At 43.8% G+C, this 18,837-nt stretch overlaps 2 protein-coding genes across 2 annotated transcripts in view; both read left to right on the forward strand.

The window, feature by feature from the left end:
* LOC308327065 (E3 ubiquitin-protein ligase TRIM39-like) overlaps window positions 1–4,144 on the forward strand; it is a gene marked incomplete at its 3' end in the record, with an annotated part of 6,313 nt that extends 2,169 nt beyond the window's left edge. The window contains exon 2 of the mRNA XM_080780204.1: window positions 3,055–4,144. Coding sequence (XP_080636330.1) covers window positions 3,055–4,144 — 1,090 coding nt within the window. The remainder of the gene's footprint in view (window positions 1–3,054) is intronic.
* The window catches only part of LOC308327682 (cationic amino acid transporter 2), a gene marked incomplete at both ends in the record, with an annotated part of 23,682 nt that extends 6,651 nt beyond the window's left edge, over window positions 1–17,031 (forward strand). Inside the window, 9 exons of the mRNA XM_080781207.1 lie at window positions 5,696–5,858; window positions 6,536–6,672; window positions 8,529–8,751; window positions 10,354–10,490; window positions 12,418–12,520; window positions 13,019–13,155; window positions 14,354–14,520; window positions 15,699–15,807; window positions 16,886–17,031. Of these exons, the coding sequence (XP_080637333.1) occupies window positions 5,696–5,858; window positions 6,536–6,672; window positions 8,529–8,751; window positions 10,354–10,490; window positions 12,418–12,520; window positions 13,019–13,155; window positions 14,354–14,520; window positions 15,699–15,807; window positions 16,886–17,031 (1,322 nt within the window). The remainder of the gene's footprint in view (window positions 1–5,695; window positions 5,859–6,535; window positions 6,673–8,528; window positions 8,752–10,353; window positions 10,491–12,417; window positions 12,521–13,018; window positions 13,156–14,353; window positions 14,521–15,698; window positions 15,808–16,885) is intronic.
* Window positions 17,032–18,837: the final 1,806 nt, after the last annotated feature.

Raw genomic sequence — 18,837 nt, forward strand, 5'->3', positions numbered from 1 at the left:
TATAACCATGTACAGTGTTTTCTATAACCATGTACAGTGTTTTCTATAACCATGTACAGTGTTTTCTATAACCATGTACAGTGTTTTCTATAACCATGTACAGTGTTTTCTATAACCATGTACAGTGTTTTCTATAACCATGTACAGTGTTTTCTATAACCATGTACAGTGTTTTCTATAACCATGTACAGTGTTTTCTATAACCATGTACAGTGTTTTCTATAACCATGTACAGTGTTTTCTATAACCATGTACAGTGTTTTCTATAACCATGTACAGTGTTTTCTCTAGGAGGGAGCTTTCACGCATATGCATGCTCGTGCATGGCCCGTGCACGGCACACACACACACACACACACACACACACACACACACACACACACACACACACACACACGTGAAATGTTTGGGGGGTTTTTTCAGTCTTCTTCTGTGTTATATTTGCCTTATTTTTTTGGGCCTATTCGCGGCTGCCTGTACTACGTTACAATATACAACAATAATCATACTGTGGTGGCTGGTCATGATTGTGTGTTTGAATTCCCCTGGCATACCGTATAGGGGAAACACTGGTGTATTTGATGGTTTATTTTCTTTATTTTAATTTTATATAATATTTTGCATAGAAGTGTTTATTTGTATGTCTTGTTCTGATGAATTGAAAAATGGAGGACCCTTATGTAAACACGTCTTATAGTTGTTTGTTATATACTCTTAGTAGATTTTGTATTGCTGTGTACTTCCTTGAACTGTATACCCATTCTGCTAACAGTGCAAAATAGAAATGTCAGTCAATATATCAATCAGAACGTTGGCTAAATGCCTAAAATGTAATTGTTAACCCATTCTGACCGGGCACCCATTTTGGTGTTGGCATCATGTTATGCTTTAGCTATTGAAAAATAGCAGATCTACAAGCTCATAGCGCGCCACCGAGTGGCGCGCTACGAGCTTGTAGGTCTGCTATTTTTGAAAAATCGAAGAGCGACTGACATTTTTTAGAATCTGATCTCAGGTCAGAATGGGTTGTTCAGACCAGTGTGTGTCCAGTGGAAACCTCGTATGAATCTGATCTCAGGTCAGAATGGGTTAAAGAAACGAGTCTCAAGAACATGTTTGTAAAGGATATTCTCTGACTTTGTTTTCCTGCTGTTTGTGTTCAGGATTGATTCATTAAAGATGGTCTCTCTTACCCAGACTCCTCTCTCTCTCCTCACGCCGTTCTTTGGCTAAACGCATTCTGTCGTCTGTCTTCATGTAGCCTTCCACGTCTGAAAGATACATAAAAAAAAAAAACACAAAGACAAACCGATCATTTTTTTTGTTTTTATTTAAAAAAAAATGTATTATAGTTTAGCTGAACACATCTGCTGTAATGTGAGTTGTGAAACTGCAGACTTCAACTTACCTGCACTTTTAAATAGACACACAGAAGCCTATAGAGCTTTAACCCATTCTGACCGGGCACCCATTTTGGTGTTAGCATCATGTTATGCTTTAGCTATTGAAAAATAGCAGATCTACAAGCTCATAGCGCGCCACCGAGTGGCGCGCTATGAGCTTGTAGGTCTGCTATTTTTGAAAAATCGAAGAGCGACTGACATTTTTAGAATCTGATCTCAGGTCAGAATGGGTTAATCAGACCAGTGTGTGTTCAGTGGAAACCTCGTATGAATCTGATCTCAGGTCAGAATGGGTTAAGCAACTTGTCGACTAGTAAATCCACTAGTCGACCTTGTTGGTACTAGTTGACTATAGTTGATAAGAAAGCTAGAAAAAGTGCCCCTCGCGGCACAAGTCTCCACCAGGGCAGGTCAGGTTGTGGCCTCCTGGTGGCGCTATAATAAGCCAATATGAAAAGGGTGCCATTTCTTCTTACGGCTTGGATGGAAATTGGATGATTTGAGGCATTTTGTTCCAAAAATGTGTTTAGCAAAAATCCACCTTTTGGTGGCGCTATAACAGGCCATTCTAGAAAAATTGGGGCAGAGGTTCATCGTTGGCATCCAGGGAGTGTGTGTGCAAAGTTTGGCATTGACCGGGTTAACGGTGCCGGAGATTAGCTGTACACAGACGGACACACACACACACACACACACACACACACACACACACACACACACACACGGACGGACGGAGTGCAAAACATACTCTCCCCCCTTGCCTTCGGCCTGGTGGAGACAATGAAATGTTTTCATGGGCGAGTGGTTAAACCAGGCTAGTTCCTGCCTCAGAAATGGAGCAAGAGTCTTCTATGACACCTCAGACAACTACATCTCCCAGAGTGCACCAGCAAGAGAGCTGCTCGTTTGCCTGAGCTGAAACACCTGAAAAGGCTGGAGTGAGCATTCTCACAAACAAAGTACCAGAGACAAGTCTACTGGGTTCCTATCCTAGTCCAAGGAGGTTTGTGATTGTTTTATTTATGTTTGCAATACTGCTAATATGTGTTAAAAGCTAATATGTGTTTTGTACTAGTTTGGATTGGAAAGGAATTCACAATTAATTTGTGTTTGACAGTCTAAAAGTATACTTTACAAAAGATACAATAGAAAGTTAAAATGATTTACACTTAAGAATTTAAGACTTCTAAATGTGGACAATTATTGATTTACTAGGTTAAAGGTTTAAAACACTAGTTGAAAAAGAGCTGATCTACATGCTTGAACATCAGCTATTTTTCTCTCTTCATTCCAAAGTTGTTACTTAATTTGAAATATTGAAGGTGTTTACCTGTTTAAAATTTAATTTAGGTATTTGTTTAAAAAGATGTTTAGCCTACATTTATTGTTTAAAAACAAGAATGGTTTAACTAATTGGAACATCTGTTTAAATATTTTATTTGTTGATTGGACATGTTGTTAATCTTTGTCTGTCTTGTTTTCGAAGGTTGTCAACCTGACAACTGATTGGCAGAGTTCCGGTGTTGACTGCGTGTTAAAATGGCTTCCAACTCAAAGTCGTCTCTCTCGGAAGAGAACTATTCCTGTCCTGTGTGCTGTGACATCTTTAAAGATCCCGTTGTGGTGTCCTGTAGCCACAGCTTCTGTAAAGCCTGTCTGCAGGACTGGTGGCGAGAGAAGACAATAAAGGAGTGTCTCTGAAGAACCTGTGTGAGGCCTTCATACAGGAGAGACAAGCTGCTCTGGATCACAAGGAGGAGGTCCAGAAATCACTGAAGCCTTTACAGGACAAACTGGAGGTCTTTATTAAAACTAAAACAAACTACGATCAAACGGCAGAACACATTACGTTCCAGACTCGGCACACAGAGACGCAGATGAAGGAACAGTTTAAGAAGCTTCATCAGTTTCTACATGATGAAGAGGAGGCCAGGATCACCGAACTGAGGGAGGAAGAGCAGCAGAAGAGTCAGATGATGAAGAAGAAGATGGAGGGTCTGAACAGAGACATATCAACCATCTCACACACGATCAGAGCCATAGAGGAGGAGCTGAGAGCTGAACACATCTCATTCCTGCAGAACTACAAGACCACGATGGAGAGAGTCCAGCTCACACTGCAGGACCCACAGCCGGTCTCAGGAGCACTGATAGACGTGGCCAAACACCTGGGCAACCTGGCCTTCAGAGTCTGGGACAAGATGAAGGACATTGTCTCCTACACTCCTGTCATTCTGGACCCCAACACTGCCCATCCAGATTACACCCTGTCTGATGATCTGACCAGCGTGACACAGGGAGAGAGACAGAAGCTCCCTGACAATCCAGAGAGATTTGACCAGCTCTGGTATGTCCTTGGTTCTGAGGGCTTTAACTCAGGGAGTCACAGCTGGGATGTTGAGGTTGGAGACAATACACGCTGGGATGTAGGTGTGTTAGCAGAGTCCTCTCAGAGGAAGGGAATCACAGCAGGTCCATACTGGATAATATACTTACATGCAGGTACATACAGAGCATCCTCCTCAGGGTCATTCACTGATCTCTCATTGAAGCAGAAACCTCAGAGGATCAGAGTCCAACTGGACTGGAATGAAGGAAAGCTGTCATTCTGTGATCCTGATACTAACACACACATACACACCGTCACACACAGGTTCACTGACACACTCTTTCCAGTCATTCGCACTGGTCTTCCTGGTGGTACTCTGAAGATCTTACCTAGATCAGTCTCGCCCCCCTAGTGGCGAAAAATAAGACTTCTGGGAACTCGGATTAAGATCAGTCTAACTCTGGACAATAGGATGACGATGAAGTCATTATTGTGTGTTGGCCTGCCACACATTTTATTTGTACGTCTTGTTCTGATTAATTGAAAATGGAGGACCCTTATGTAAACAAGTCTTTTTCTGGTTTTATACTCTCAGATGTTGTATTGACCTGTACTTGGTTGCCTAAAATGATATTGTTAAGGAAATTAATCCCAAGAACATGCTTGTACGAGGATATTCTAGACAGTTTTACTTTGTTTTCCTGCTGTTTGTGTTCAGGATTGATTAATTAAAGATGGACTCTCTTCTTACCCAGACTCTCTCTCCTCATTCTGTCATCTGCAGTGGTGGAAAAAGTAGTAAATTTTTTTACTACATTTTTGACTTGAGTAAAAACAATACTGCAATGTAGAACTACTCTGTTAAAAAAAAGTCTGGAATTCAAAATTTACATGGGTAAAAGTACAAATGTATTGGCATCAAAATGTACTTAAAGTACTTACACTATGCAGAATTTCCCATTTGAGGCATTCAAATGTAAAAACATATTTTGAAAACGGCAGATCTACAAGCTCACAATGCGTCGCAATTTGTGATCTTAATTGTATTTTCAAATGGACGAAATGGCTGAAGTATTCAACGTATGTTTTCCGATAACAAAGTATCTAGTATACTGTAACTAAAGATTTCAACTAAAAAGTGCAATATTTGCCTTTTGTGATGTGTGAGTGAAAGCTAACAGTAATGAGACTTAAGGCTCATACATAATAGTCTGGATTTTCGGTGGTGAGGTGACCACCGAAGTGACCGAACTACAACATGACGTCACTGAGCCGCGGTGAAGAGCAAACCACCGCCACCGCTCCAGCCCTTCTCTCTGTTTTTACTCACCACCGCTCGACGTTATTTCAGCTCCGGTGGTCACCTCACCACCGGAAATCCAGACTATGAATGAGCCTGGTTTACCTGTGGTGTGGTGTGGTATGCTGCTTGCAGTGTTGTTTTTGGCAGCAAATTTAGATTTTAGTTTTGGTCACTATTTGAATAGTTTTTATTTAGTTTTAGTCACATTTTAGTCACCTGGAATGTCTTGGAGTTAGTCTAGTTTTAGTCCACTAAATGTCATAAGATTTTAGTCGACTGAAATGTATTTTGGCGGGCCTCGATGCCGTCGTAATGACTGTTTTTACACGTGCTGAAAAGTGGATCTCTTGTCCACTATAGAACCTTCCTAACATTTTAGTCTAGTTTTTATTTGTTTGACGAAATTGTCAATACATTTAGTCTTAGTTTTAGTCATAGCTTAGTTTTCATTTAGTTTTCGTCAGTGAAAAATGGCAGTCGACGAACAATTTCCGTCTTAGTTTCAGTCGACGGAATCAACACTGCTGGTATGACGTGTGTGTGTACTATCGGCAGATACTCAAAATCCAAATGGTCGGAATCGCATCGGGAGCAACATAACGTGTTGGTGACGTCATGTCCCGTGCTAACGGTTTGTCCTGTGCTTCCTCTCCCTGCTAGGCATCCTGGCTTTCGGCGTGAAAGAGTCTGCCATCGTGAACAAGGTGTTCACGGTCATAAACATCGTGGTGTTGGTGTTCGTCATCATCGCCGGCTTCATAAAGGGAGACATTGACAACTGGTGCATCAGTGTGGACGCCGTCCTCAACGCATCCATATACGAGTATGAACCCTTCCTGTTACCGTTACGGACACACTTCCACTCCATTCACACAACGTAACATGTTTATGAAACCGACACGCAGTGTAAACCCCAGTGTTAGTTCAACTCTGAGAGTGTAACTGTAAGGATTTATCCTGAGGGTAGATCTTTATTTAGTTTTTGTCACAATCTCTTTTTTTCATCCCACAATTTTTGTAACCCATTTCTTTTAGTTTTCACCCAGTGTGAAATATTGTAATCCTGGGCACTATACACTCCTTCTGCCAACCTGGGGAGAGCAACGGACTGACCTCATGCTTCCTTCAATGCATGAGGAGTCCAAGCCGCTTCTTTTCCCCCCACAGGGGGGAGTTTCCCCGGTATAGGACATAGCACGTGGAAAAGGAACACGTTATTCCAACCAGTTCCTTTCCAGCCAGTATAGAGACCAGGATTGAGGACTCTGCAAGTCTCCTACTCCTACTTTTAAATGTTTGGCTCAGACAGTAAAACATCTCCATGAATGTATTCAAAGCTTCATGGGGTTTAAATGCTCATTAATCGATAAAAAAATAAGTCATGTTAACACTGTGCCGTGCACGAGTAATTAACACTCATGGCCGGTTCTATTCCAGAAACCAGAGCTATCTGAACGAGACCACCATGTCATGTAACACTCATGGCCGGTTCTATTCCAGAAACCAGAGCTATCTGAACGAGACCACCGGTGACGTGGGCGAGGGCGGCTTCTTTCCTTTTGGGATCGAAGGAACGTTGGCGGGGGCAGCAACGTGCTTCTACGCGTTCGTTGGTTTCGACTGCATCGCCACAACAGGTATAAATGGAACGATTGTTCCTGGAAGCTTTGCCCTTGAACACAGACGGCACACATTATGTGTGGATTATTTTATGATTAATTCATACAACATATCACACACTCACACTCACATGAGCAGCTAATATTATGGTCCTACCGTCCAGTGTAACTAGCAGTAGTGTGGAGTTTTTTTATAGACGCCCCAAATGATGGGTACAAATGTATTTATTGTTTTCTTATTTAAACCCCCAAAAAAATTAAACAGGATCATCCGATACACTATGATTATACTAGGAGGAAGATTTCTTATTTATTTGTTTCTTCAAAGACAGTGTACAGAAAGTGTTAAAATGTTGTGTTAAAAACATTTTTGATACATTTTGTATACTTTTACTCAAGTAAATTTAGAATTCCAGACTTTTACTTATAAGTAAAAGTATATCAACACGGCCACTATAGAAATACTCTGTTTAACCCATTTTGGTGTTAGCATTATGTCATGTTTTAGCTTTTGAAAAATAGCAGATCTACAAGCTCGTATAGCACGCCACCGAGTGGCGCGCTACGAGCGGCGCGCTACGAGCTTGTAGATCTGCTATTTTTGAAGAATCGTGAAAAGTTACATGAATGTGTTTGAGAACGACTGACATAGAAAAACATGGCTTTTTCAAGAAAACAGTCAGGATTTAGAAGACATTTGCAGAATCAGGTCCAAATGGGTTAAGTTAAACATGTGAGTGTTTTTAGATAGATAGATAGATAGACAGATAGATCTTTATTTTGTCATTGCAACGTGTACAATGAAATTAAAAGTGCCAACCAATCAGTGCATCATATCACAAAACAACATACTGTATACAAGCTAAAAGAAAAACACACATGACTTCTTGTTATTGCACAACCCCAGCAGCACTAATGCACAAACATGTCATTCAGCTGTTATCGCACAACAAACCCTTATTGTACTTTAAGATAGCAGATAAAAAAACTAAAAGTGTCGCAGCAACAGATCATTCTTTAGCAGCATTGAGTGCAATTAACTACCGCTGTGGGATAGAAGCTGTTACTGAATCTGTTGGTCTTGGACTTGATCACTCTGTAGCGTACGTCTGCCTGATGGCAACAGTTCAAACAGTGAGTGAGCGGGGTGGGAAGTGTCTTTCATAATGTTTCATGATGTTGTTTTGTGATGCCGATGGACGTTAAAACGTGTGTTTATCTGTGTTTCTGTGTGGAGTTTGCATGTTCTCCCCGTGTCCCCTATAGGGTAGGTACCCTCACAAAAACATGCAGCAATCCTGGTCTCTAAACTGCCTCCCCCTGGCCAGCCGGAGCGCCTGATGGAGAGGGGAAAGGAACTGGTTGGAATAACGTGTTCCTTCCACGCGCTACGTCCAACCAGGGAAACTCCCCCCTGTCAGGTGTAAAGGAGCAACTTGGACACTCAGGCATGAAGGGAGCATGAGTTCAAGTCCGTTGCTCTCCCCAGGTTGGCGGAGGGTGTGTAGAGCCCAGGATCACAGTAGATGATTGGCACAGGGGTGAAAAACGGGTTACAAAATCGTGGGATAAAAAAATAAAATAAAACGTGTGTTTAACCCATTCTGACCGGGCACCCATTTTGGTGTCAGCATCATGTTATGCTTTACCTATTGAAAAATAGCAGATCTACAAGCTCATATCGCGCCACCGAGTGGCGCGATACGAGCTTGTAGGTCTGCTATTTTTGAAAAATTCGAAGAACGACTGACATTTTTAGAATCTGATCTCAGGTCAGAATGGGTTCATCAGACCAGTGTGTGTCCAGTGGAAACCTCGTATGAATCTGATCTCAGGTCAGAATGGGTTATATAATAAATAATGCCCTTGATCAGGAGAGGAAGTCCAGAACCCCCAGAAGTCCATCCCCGTGGGCATCGTGGCGTCGCTGCTCATCTGCTTCCTGGCGTACTTCGGCGTGTCGGCCGCCCTCACCCTGATGATGCCCTACTACCTGCTGAGCGCCAACAGCCCGCTGCCCGTGGCCTTCTCCTACATCGGCTGGGGCCCCGCCAAGTACGCCGTGGCCGTGGGATCACTCTGCGCCCTGTCTACCAGGTATGGGATGTTAGGTTGTTGTTGTGCCCGTGGGGGTCAATCTGTGCCCTGTCTACCAGGTATGGGATGTTATGTTGTTGTGTCCGTGGGGGTCAATCTTTGCACTGTCTACCAGGTATGGGATGTTATGTTGTTGTGTCCGTCGGGGTCAATCTGTGCCCTGTCTACCAGGTATGGGATGTTATGTTGTTGTGTCCGTCGGGGTCAATCTGTGCCCTGTCTACCAGGTATGGGATGTTAGGTTGTTGTTGTGCCCGTGGGGGTCAATCTGCGCCCTGTCTACCAGGTATGGGATGTTAGGTTGTTGTGCCCGTGGGCGTGGGGTCAATCTTTGCCCTGTCTACCAGGTATGGGATGTTATGTTGTTGTGCCCGTGGGGTCAATCTTTGCACTGTCTACCAGGTATAATAATAATAATAATAATAATAATAATAATAATAATAATAAAACTTTATTTGTATAGCACCTTTCATGACATGAAATGCAGCGCAAAGTGCTTTACAGAACAATGGAGAATAAAAGAAAAGCAAGGCAACGACATTAAAAAACAAGCAGTAATGCAGTACAGTGAGGACAAAAATAACAAAAAAAAAGAAAAGATCAATTAAAAGCAATGTTGTAGAAGTGGGTCTTGAGCTGAGCTTTAAAAATGTCTACAGAGGCTGCCTGACGAAGGTACAGTGGGAGCTTGTTCCATGCCGACGGCCCGTAGAAGCAAAAAGCTGCTTCCCCGTATTTTTTTGTTGCCATTTTTTTAGGCAAAGCGAGCAGGCCAGCAGTGGAAGACCTTAGGGGGCGGTTTGGGACATATTTAGGCAGGCAGTCATGTAGGTAGGAAGGTGCGAGACCATTGAGAGCTTCCCGGGACTCATTACATTGAAAACCTATTACATTGAGGAGGTTTTGCAGGAACGCAAAATTATAATAATAATAATAATAATATATACGATTTATATAGCGCTTTTTTGGGTACCCAAAGTCGCTTTACAGAAAGAGGTACAGACATATTTATTAGAAAACTATTTAAAAAGGTTTTAAATGTTAAAAACTAGAAATCAAAATCAAAAGAGGGACAAACAAGAAGGGTGTGTGTGTGTGTGGGGGGGGGGGGGGGGGGAGTGGCAAAAAACTACTTTCTGGCCTTGACAAGCCCATACAGCCACACAGTAAAGTCAAAGCATTAAACAATGTTAAACATCGTTAAACTCACTTCACCACTTGATTTGCCATATAGTCTTCCGCCTCTTGTAAAGTCACGTCAAATTCTATTCTATCCCAATATGATATCACAGAAATGGGCCAAAGGGCTGTACACAAAAACGAGCGGTATTAAAAAAATACATTAACAAAAACAAGTACTGCTATTTAGCAATGAGTGCTTAGTTCAGACTATAGGTGATGCAAATTAATGTATATTGTAGAAATGGACATTCTGAAATATAATTGAAACATATTTTCAAAGTATATTTTCATGAACGGTAATTAAAAAACGGGATGACATCTTCCTGATACAACTAAGAACTTGTGTGAGGCACAGTGACAGACTCTCTGTATCATTGAACAGTTAAATGTCTGATATTTTGTGTGCTTTCCCGTCCATAGCCTCTTGGGGGCGATGTTTCCCATGCCTCGCGTGCTCTTCGCCATGGCGAGGGACGGCCTGCTCTTCAGGCCTCTCAGTCAGATGAGTGACAGACAGAGTCCTGTCGTCGCCACTCTGGTGTCTGGGGTCGTAGCAGGTAAAACCGTCCACTCTGGTGTCTGGGGTCGTAGCAGGTAAAAACCGTCCACTCTGGTGTCTGGGGTCGTAGCAGGTAAAACCGTCCACTCTGGTGTCTGGGGTCGTAGCAGGTAAAAACCGTCCACTCTGGTGTCTGGGGTCGTAGCAGGTAAAACCGTCCACTCTGGTGTCTGGGGTCGTAGCAGGTAAAACCGTCCACTCTGGTGTCTGGGGTCGTAGCAGGTAAAACCGTCCACTCTGGTGTCTGGGGTCGTAGCAGGTAAAACCGTCCACTCTGGTGTCTGGGGTCGTAGCAGGTAAAACCGTCCACTCTGGTGTCTGGGGTCGTAGCAGGTAAAAACCGTCCACTCTGGTGTCTGGGGTCGTAGCAGGTAAAACCGTCCACTCTGGTGTCTGGGGTCGTAGCAGGTAAAAACCGTCCACTCTGGTGTCTGGGGTCGTAGCAGGTAAAACCGTCCACTCTGGTGTCTGGGGTCGTAGCAGGTAAAAACCGTCCACTCTGGTGTCTGGGGTCGTAGCAGGTAAAACCGTCCACTCTGGTGTCTGGGGTCGTAGCAGGTAAAAACCGTCCACTCTGGTGTCTGGGGTCGTAGCAGGTAAAACCGTCCACTCTGGTGTCTGGGGTCGTAGCAGGTAAAACCGTCCACTCTGGTGTCTGGGGTCGTAGCAGGTAAAACCGTCCACTCTGGTGTCTGGGGTCGTAGCAGGTAAAACCGTCCACTCTGGTGTCTGGGGTCGTAGCAGGTAAAACCGTCCACTCTGGTGTCTGGGGTCGTAGCAGGTAAAAACCGTCCACTCTGGTGTCTGGGGTCGTAGCAGGTAAAACCGTCCACTCTGGTGTCTGGGGTCGTAGCAGGTAAAAACCGTCCACTCTGGTGTCTGGGGTCGTAGCAGGTAAAACCGTCCACTCTGGTGTCTGGGGTCGTAGCAGGTAAAAACCGTCCACTCTGGTGTCTGGGGTCGTAGCAGGTAAAACCGTCCACTCTGGTGTCTGGGGTCGTAGCAGGTAAAAACCGTCCACTCTGGTGTCTGGGGTCGTAGCAGGTAAAACCGTCCACTCTGGTGTCTGGGGTCGTAGCAGGTAAAAACCGTCCACTCTGGTGTCTGGGGTCGTAGCAGGTAAAACCGTCCACTCTGGTGTCTGGGGTCGTAGCAGGTAAAAACCGTCCGTCACTTCATGTTGTTCTTTTCATATCAAGGACCCCCAAATTGATATGTATTTTGGCTACAGTCAGACCCCCATTTAAAAAAAAAGGTTGTGTCATGGACCGCCAAAAAGAGAATATTTGCCAACACATTTGTCAACATTTGTACCCTAGACTAGACGACCTGTACCCTCACAAAAAAGTAAAAACCAGCAGTAATCCTTATATACTGCCTCCCCCTGGCCAGCCGGCTGGTTGTGGTTGGGATAACCACTGTTTGGAATTACGTACGTGTTCCTTGACTTCTACGTGCTACGTCCAACCCTTAGAGTATTTATAAACCTGGGAAACATGAGGTCAATCCGTTGCTCTCCCCAGGTTGGCAGAGGGAGTGTAGGGAGCGCCCAGGATTAGACAATTGACACTGGGTTACAAAAATCGTGGGATTAAAAAAAGCTGTCGGCATGTGTACTTTACTGTAGCCTACTTATACTGTGTGTGTGTGTGTGTGTGTGTGTGTGTGTGTGTGTGTGTGTGTGTGTGTGTGTGTGTGTGTGTGTGTGTGTGTGTGTGTGTGTGTGTGTGTGTGTGTGTGTGTGTGTGTGTGTGTGTGTGTGTGTGTGTGTGTGTGTGTGTGTGTGTGTGTGTGTGTGTGTGTGTGTGTGTGTGTGTGTGTGTGTGTGTGTGTGTGTGTGTGTGTGTGTGTGTGTGTGTGTGTGTGTGTGTGTGTGTGTGTGTGTGTGTGTGTGTGTGTGTGTGTGCGTGCGTGTGTGTGTCCAGCTATCATGGCTCTGCTGTTTGACCTGAAGGCCCTGGTCGACATGATGTCCATTGGAACTCTCTTTGCCTACACTCTGGTTGCCATATGTATCCTGATACTCAGGTACTCGTATGTATCCTGATACTCAGGTACTCATATGTATCCTGATACTCAGGTACTCATATGTATCCTGATACTCAGGTACTCATATGTATCCTGATACTCAGGTACTCATATGTATCCTGATACTCAGGTACTCATATGTATCCTGATACTCAGGTACTCGTATGTATCCTGATACTCAGGTACTCATATGTATCCTGATACTCAGGTACTCATATGTATCCTGGTACTCAGGTACTCTCGTTGCCATAATTATGTATGCTGATACTCAGGTACCCTTCTTTGAATATATTCTGCATAATGAGTACTGTTCATACTTTAAGTACATTTTGAAGCCAGTACTTCATTTACTCGAGTAAATGTTGAATGTCTGGACTTATTTCTACATTGCAGTATTGATATACTTGAACTTAAAGTTAAAAAAAAAAGTAAGAACTTTGTCCACCACTGACCAATGCCATCCGATGGGTGAATCATATCTGCTGTCTTTACTGACAGGTACGAGGCTGATCTAAGTGAAGAACCAGGCCAGTCCAGTCCAGAAGAGTCCTTCACGGTGGCCGGGCTTTTGTTTCCTCCGTCACAACCCACCGCTCGAACCTCATCCAACGTGACGGTGCTGGCCGTTATAATGAGTATGACATCTTCTTATAGGTAGCACTTTCTAGACTTGGGTAGCATTTGAAACAGAAACAATAATTGCATTGTATGTAGTATGTAGTAGTCATAGCACTATATTATTTATTTACCCAGGGCACAGGTGCTCATTTTCAGCAACGCCCTGCACATAGAAAAACACACACACACACACACACACACACACACACACACACACACACACACACACACACACACACACGCACACACACAAAAACCTGGGAGCTGACCAGTACAACCACAGTCTTATACTACTCCAGGGGAAGCAGTTGGGGGTTCAGTGCCTTATTGCTCAAGGTCACTTCAGCGGTGTTGGGTGAGTGATGACTATAATCACTTCCCCACCCAGATTTTTCCTGCCCGTCCGGGGAATCGAACCGGCAACCTTTCGGCAACAAGGGCGCTCCTCTAACATATGTATAGCATAGTATAGTATATATGTATAGTTTATATGTATAGTGTCATTATATAGATATGTTCTATACGTTCTTAGCTTACGCATGTTTCATGATAAATGCATTCTATATAATATGTGATGTATTCCCATGCTTTTTTGTTCTTGCCTAATGTAAATCGCTCTGGATTAAGTGCGTCTGCTAAATGCCTAAATTGTAAAATAGTAAAATAGATTCTTACTATAGTGTCATAAATGTTTGAATGTGTTGTGTATTTATGTGTAGTATCTTCATATAATGGAGGCAGCACTAACCAATAGAGCTGTCACGATTACATTTAAGTAGACCACTAATTGTCATGCAAATAATTGTGATTGATGATTTAATTGTGGGGTTTTTTTTGGCATTGGACATACGAATACATATACTTTTGGGCTCCGTTATCAAAACTTCAGAGGGCAGTTATGACAAATAACTTACATTTATTGGCGGTGGCTCAGGGGTAGAGTGGCCGGATGGCAACCGCAAGGTTACCAGTTCGAACCCGGGCTCCCCCAGAGTTACCGTATCCTTGAGGAAGACTCTGAACCCCTAATTGCTCATGATGTGCAGGTTGGTGCCTTGCATGGTTTCCACTCCCGTGTGTGTGTGTGTGTGTGTGTGTGTGTGTGTGTGTGTGTGTGTGTGTGTGTGTGTGTGTGAATGTAATGCACAATCTATGTAAATGAATGTATGAATAAAGGCGCTACATAAATGCAATTTTTTTTATTTTTATATACAGTCCTGTTAGCTGTTCTGCTGAGCCTCCTCATCAGCCAGGCTGCAGCCTCCCTGCAGAGCCAGGAGTGGTGGAGCGTCCTGGGGGTCACCGTGCTCACAGCGCTGCTGGTGGTCACCGCCCTGGGCTTATGGAGACAACCTCAGAGCACCTCCAAGGCTGCTTTCATGGTAGGTTGTTGATATGGAGACAACCTCAGAGCACCTCCAAGGCTGCTTTCATGGTAGGTTGTTGATATGGAGACAACCTCAGAGCACCTCCAAGGCTGCTTTCATGGTAGGTTGTTAATATGGAGACAACCTCAGAGCACCTCCAAGGCTGCTTTCATGGTAGGTTGTTGATAATATGGAGACAACCTCAGAACACAGCCAAGGCTGCTTTCATGGTAGGTTGTTAATATGGAGACAACCTCAGAGCACCTCCAAGGCTGCTTTCATGGTAGGTTGTTGATAATATGGAGACAACCTCAGAACACAGCCAAGGCTGCTTTCATGGTAGGTTGTTAATATGGAGGCAACCTCAGAGCACAGCCAAGGCTGCTTTCATGGTAGGTTGTTAATATGGAGACAACCTCAGAGCACCTCCAAGGCTGCTTTCATGGTAGGTTGTTGATAATATGGAGACAACCTCAGAACACAGCCAAGGCTGCTTTCATGGTAGGTTGTTAATATGGAGACAACCTCAGAGCACCTCCAAGGCTGCTTTCATGGTAGGTTGTTGATAATATGGAGACAACCTCAGAACACAGCCAAGGCTGCTTTCATGGTAGGTTGTTAATATGGAGGCAACCTCAGAGCACAGCCAAGGCTGCTTTCATGGTAGGTTTTGGTCCTTGAATCCCCACACGGATTAGAAAGTAGTAACCCAGAGCCGTAAATTCCTGCCTCTTTGTTGTCTTTAGTTAACTTTTTAACACAATTTTGTTAGCCTGGTTTCCAGTCTGATTTGCTGCGTTCCGTGATTTGATTTGTCAAGAGTACAGTGAAGTGACAAAACAAATCGGGGAACTCGAGCGAGTCCAGGCTAACATTTTGTGGCACAAAAGGTTGTCTAAAAGAGTAAATCCATACATGTCATATTCTGCATGCTCCGTTGGATGCGCTCTAGTCTATACACTCATTGAAAATGACACAGAATTCCAGATCTCAGACGGAACGTGGATTGAATACAAATAATGTTGAGCATGAAGAGATAATATTTGGGTCAATTCATTCACGACAGGTTAGAATGAAAATCACTATCATCAATATAGGGCTTAGGTGGTTATCTGAGTCTTAACAGTTTGACCTGTATTTCTCCAGGTTCCCTTGGTGCCCTTGTCTTAACAGTTTGACCTGTATTTCTCCAGGTTCCCTTGGTGCCCTTGCTTCCCATATTCAGCACGTTTGTAAACATCTACCTGATGGTCCAGCTGGGATCTGACACCTGGATCCGCTATGCCATTTGGATGACCGTAGGTATGGAGACTGAGACTATTATTATTATTATTATTATTATCATGAACGTGCATTAATTACGGGTGGAAACCTCATATCACATTATGTCCAAAACCGTACATGGTCAGCATTCCAATTAACAAAGTAGAGCAAAAGTAGCAGATCTACAAGCTCAAAACGTGTCGCTTTGAACCGCATTCTTGTGGATTTTCTTTTGTACGGGTAGGGTAGCCAACAGTTTTCACTCGCTTTGTCTCCCTAATTTAATCGTTATGCCATTTAATTCCTCCCTACACACATGTCTGTGTTGTCACTGCTGTTGTATCCTACTGAGGAGCCCTCTCCGGGAGGAGGTACTGTTGTATCCTACTGACTCAACCTGCCAGTGAGGAGCCCCCACGGGGAGGAGGTACTGTTGTATCCTACTGACTCAACCTGCCAGTGAGGAGCCCCCACGGGGAGGAGGTACTGTTGTATCCTACTGACTCAACCTGCCAGTGAGGAGCCCCCACCGGGAGGAGGTACTGTTGTATCCTACTGACTCAACCTGCCAGTGAGGAACCCTCTCTGGGAGGAGGTACTGTTGTATCCTACTGACTCAACCTGCCAGTGAGGAGCCCCCACCGGGAGGAGGTACTGTTGTATCCTACTGACTCAACCTGCCAGTGGAGGTACTGTTGTATCCTACTGACTCAACCTGCCAGTGAGGAGCCCTCTCCGGGAGGACTACTCCTCAATCCAACCCTCCCTGCTGACATGCGCTGCCCCAGCCCGTATAAGAGTATGTGTGCAATGACCAATATCAACATCGGCTTCCATCCCCTGAGCCAATTATTGTGTTTCGGATAGACGCCCGACAAAGCCGATCGACGCACCACAGGTGGGTCTGCGCTGTAGTACGGTCAAGTAGGGCATTCATAATCTACGAAAAAACACAACCAATTAAAATGGAGATGAGAGAATGGCTCTGGAGAGGGAAGTCTGGAGCTGTTGCCCCCGTGACCCGACTACGGAGTGGTAAAGATGGATGGATGGAAGGATGGAGGTTTTTGCCCAATACATCAAATAATAATAACACATTTTCTTAATTGTTTTACAGGTTTGCTCATCTACTTTTGTTACGGCATGCAGCACAGTGTGCAAAAGCAGCGGAATCAGAACGCGCGCAATCAACACGTCAACGTTCAAAGCATCAACGCAAACATGGAGCCAAAGTTTGACAACTTCTCTATGCCTGACCTGTGATGTGATACATTTCACTGTTGGCAACCCATTAAGACCTGGAACGTACCTGTGTCAGCTTAGCTTTTAACCACTTTAGCCATTATGTTAAAGGTATATTCAGTGATTTCACTTAATTCAAATATCACTTACCGGTATTTTTTTGTTTTGTTGTGATAATCCTCCCTACTATAGAGCGTCGCAGTCCCGCCCCCTACCAGGGCCCAGGAAAAGATTCTCCGTTCATTTTCCTCATAGACATTTCAAAAAGTATTTATTTAAAGACGGTTACGCCGCGGACAAAGCCAACTCGAGTCGTGACAACTCATGACACAAACACAATATTTTGGACCAAAAAATAATTACAAAGAAGAAAAAAACTGCACTTTTTTTGTTGTTTTTCTTCTTTAATAATTATTTGTTTGGTCCAAAAATATTGTGTTTGTGTCATGAGTTGTCACGACTCCAGTTGGCCTTGTCCGCGGTGTAACCGTCTTTAAATAAAAACTTTTTGAAATGTCTATGGGAAAAATACATTGGGAATCATTTCCTGGGCCCTGGCGTCGTCAAGAAAGGGGGCGGGACTGCGACGCTCTATAGAGTGTGCTGACCATTATAAGGAGTTCCTCCCTGTCCCCAGTTAACCCCTGACGGTCAAAAAACCGTAGGTTTCGTTTTTGGCTAGGTGGCAAAGCCTTCATCCAATCAGGATTGAGAGGGGCCTTCCGCCAATCATGATCGAGCAGGGACGGGCCTGTATGTGTGCTGTTGGCCTGTCGCGTGCCCCCCCCCCCCCCACACACACTGTAGTGCGTGCATGTGTATATCTTGTTACCAGGGCGGACCGGGGTTTTTTTTCCAAATCACCCAAATCACTGAATGCTCCTTGTAGATGTTTAAAAGAAATTGTGAAAATGTGGCACAAATCTTTGAATATATACTGTATTCTTTCACAGCTAACGTTTTTAACTCAAATATTTGCTTCTGGGGGGTGCCTGGCTGGCTGGGATCAGCTGCCGAATAGGGATAATTCTGGGGGTCCTTGACATGAAATAGTTTGAGCAATGCTGATCTTAGAAACATAGGTTATTCCCAAAACTCATAGAAGACATTTGTAGAATCTGGTCTCGGGTCTTAACCCATTCTGACCGGGCACCCATTTTGGTGTTAGCATCATGTTATGCTTTAGCTATTGAAAAATAGCAGACCTACAAGCTCATAGCGCGCCACCGAGTGGCGCGCTACGAGCTTGTAGGTCTGCTATTTTAGAAAAATCGAAGAGCGACTGACATTTTTTAAATCTGATCTCAGGTCAGAATGGGTTAATCAGACCCAGTGTGTGTCCAGTGGAAACCTCGTATGAATCTGATCTCAGGTCAGAATGGGTTAATGGGTTGTTTCAGAAGTGGGTTGTATATCCAGTTGGTGGCTGGTGCTGGTCACACACATTTCACTGCCCCTGACCAATTATGACAGTATACTGTCCTTACAGTATGTACAAATCTGAGGTACTTTTACTTCACTTGAATATTTACTCCACTATATCTCAGAGTCGAATATTCGAGTACTTTTACTCCACTGCAATTATTTGAAAACTTTAGTTACAATTAATTTACTTTAATGATTTTGATTATTATTACAAAACACATATTTAACCACAAAATAGATGATCTACATATAAGCTCACAATGTGAGCATGTATACAGATCTGCTATTTTTCAAAAGATTGTTATACTTTTTATACATTTGAAAACTTGTGAAACGGGGGCATTCTGCATAATTAGCACTTTCTACTTTTGGTACTTTGAGTACATTTTGATAGTTGATACC

This window comes from Protomyctophum bolini, assembly GCF_963924005.1.
Source record: "Protomyctophum bolini genome assembly, chromosome: 13".
NCBI lineage: Eukaryota > Metazoa > Chordata > Actinopteri > Myctophiformes > Myctophidae > Protomyctophum > Protomyctophum bolini.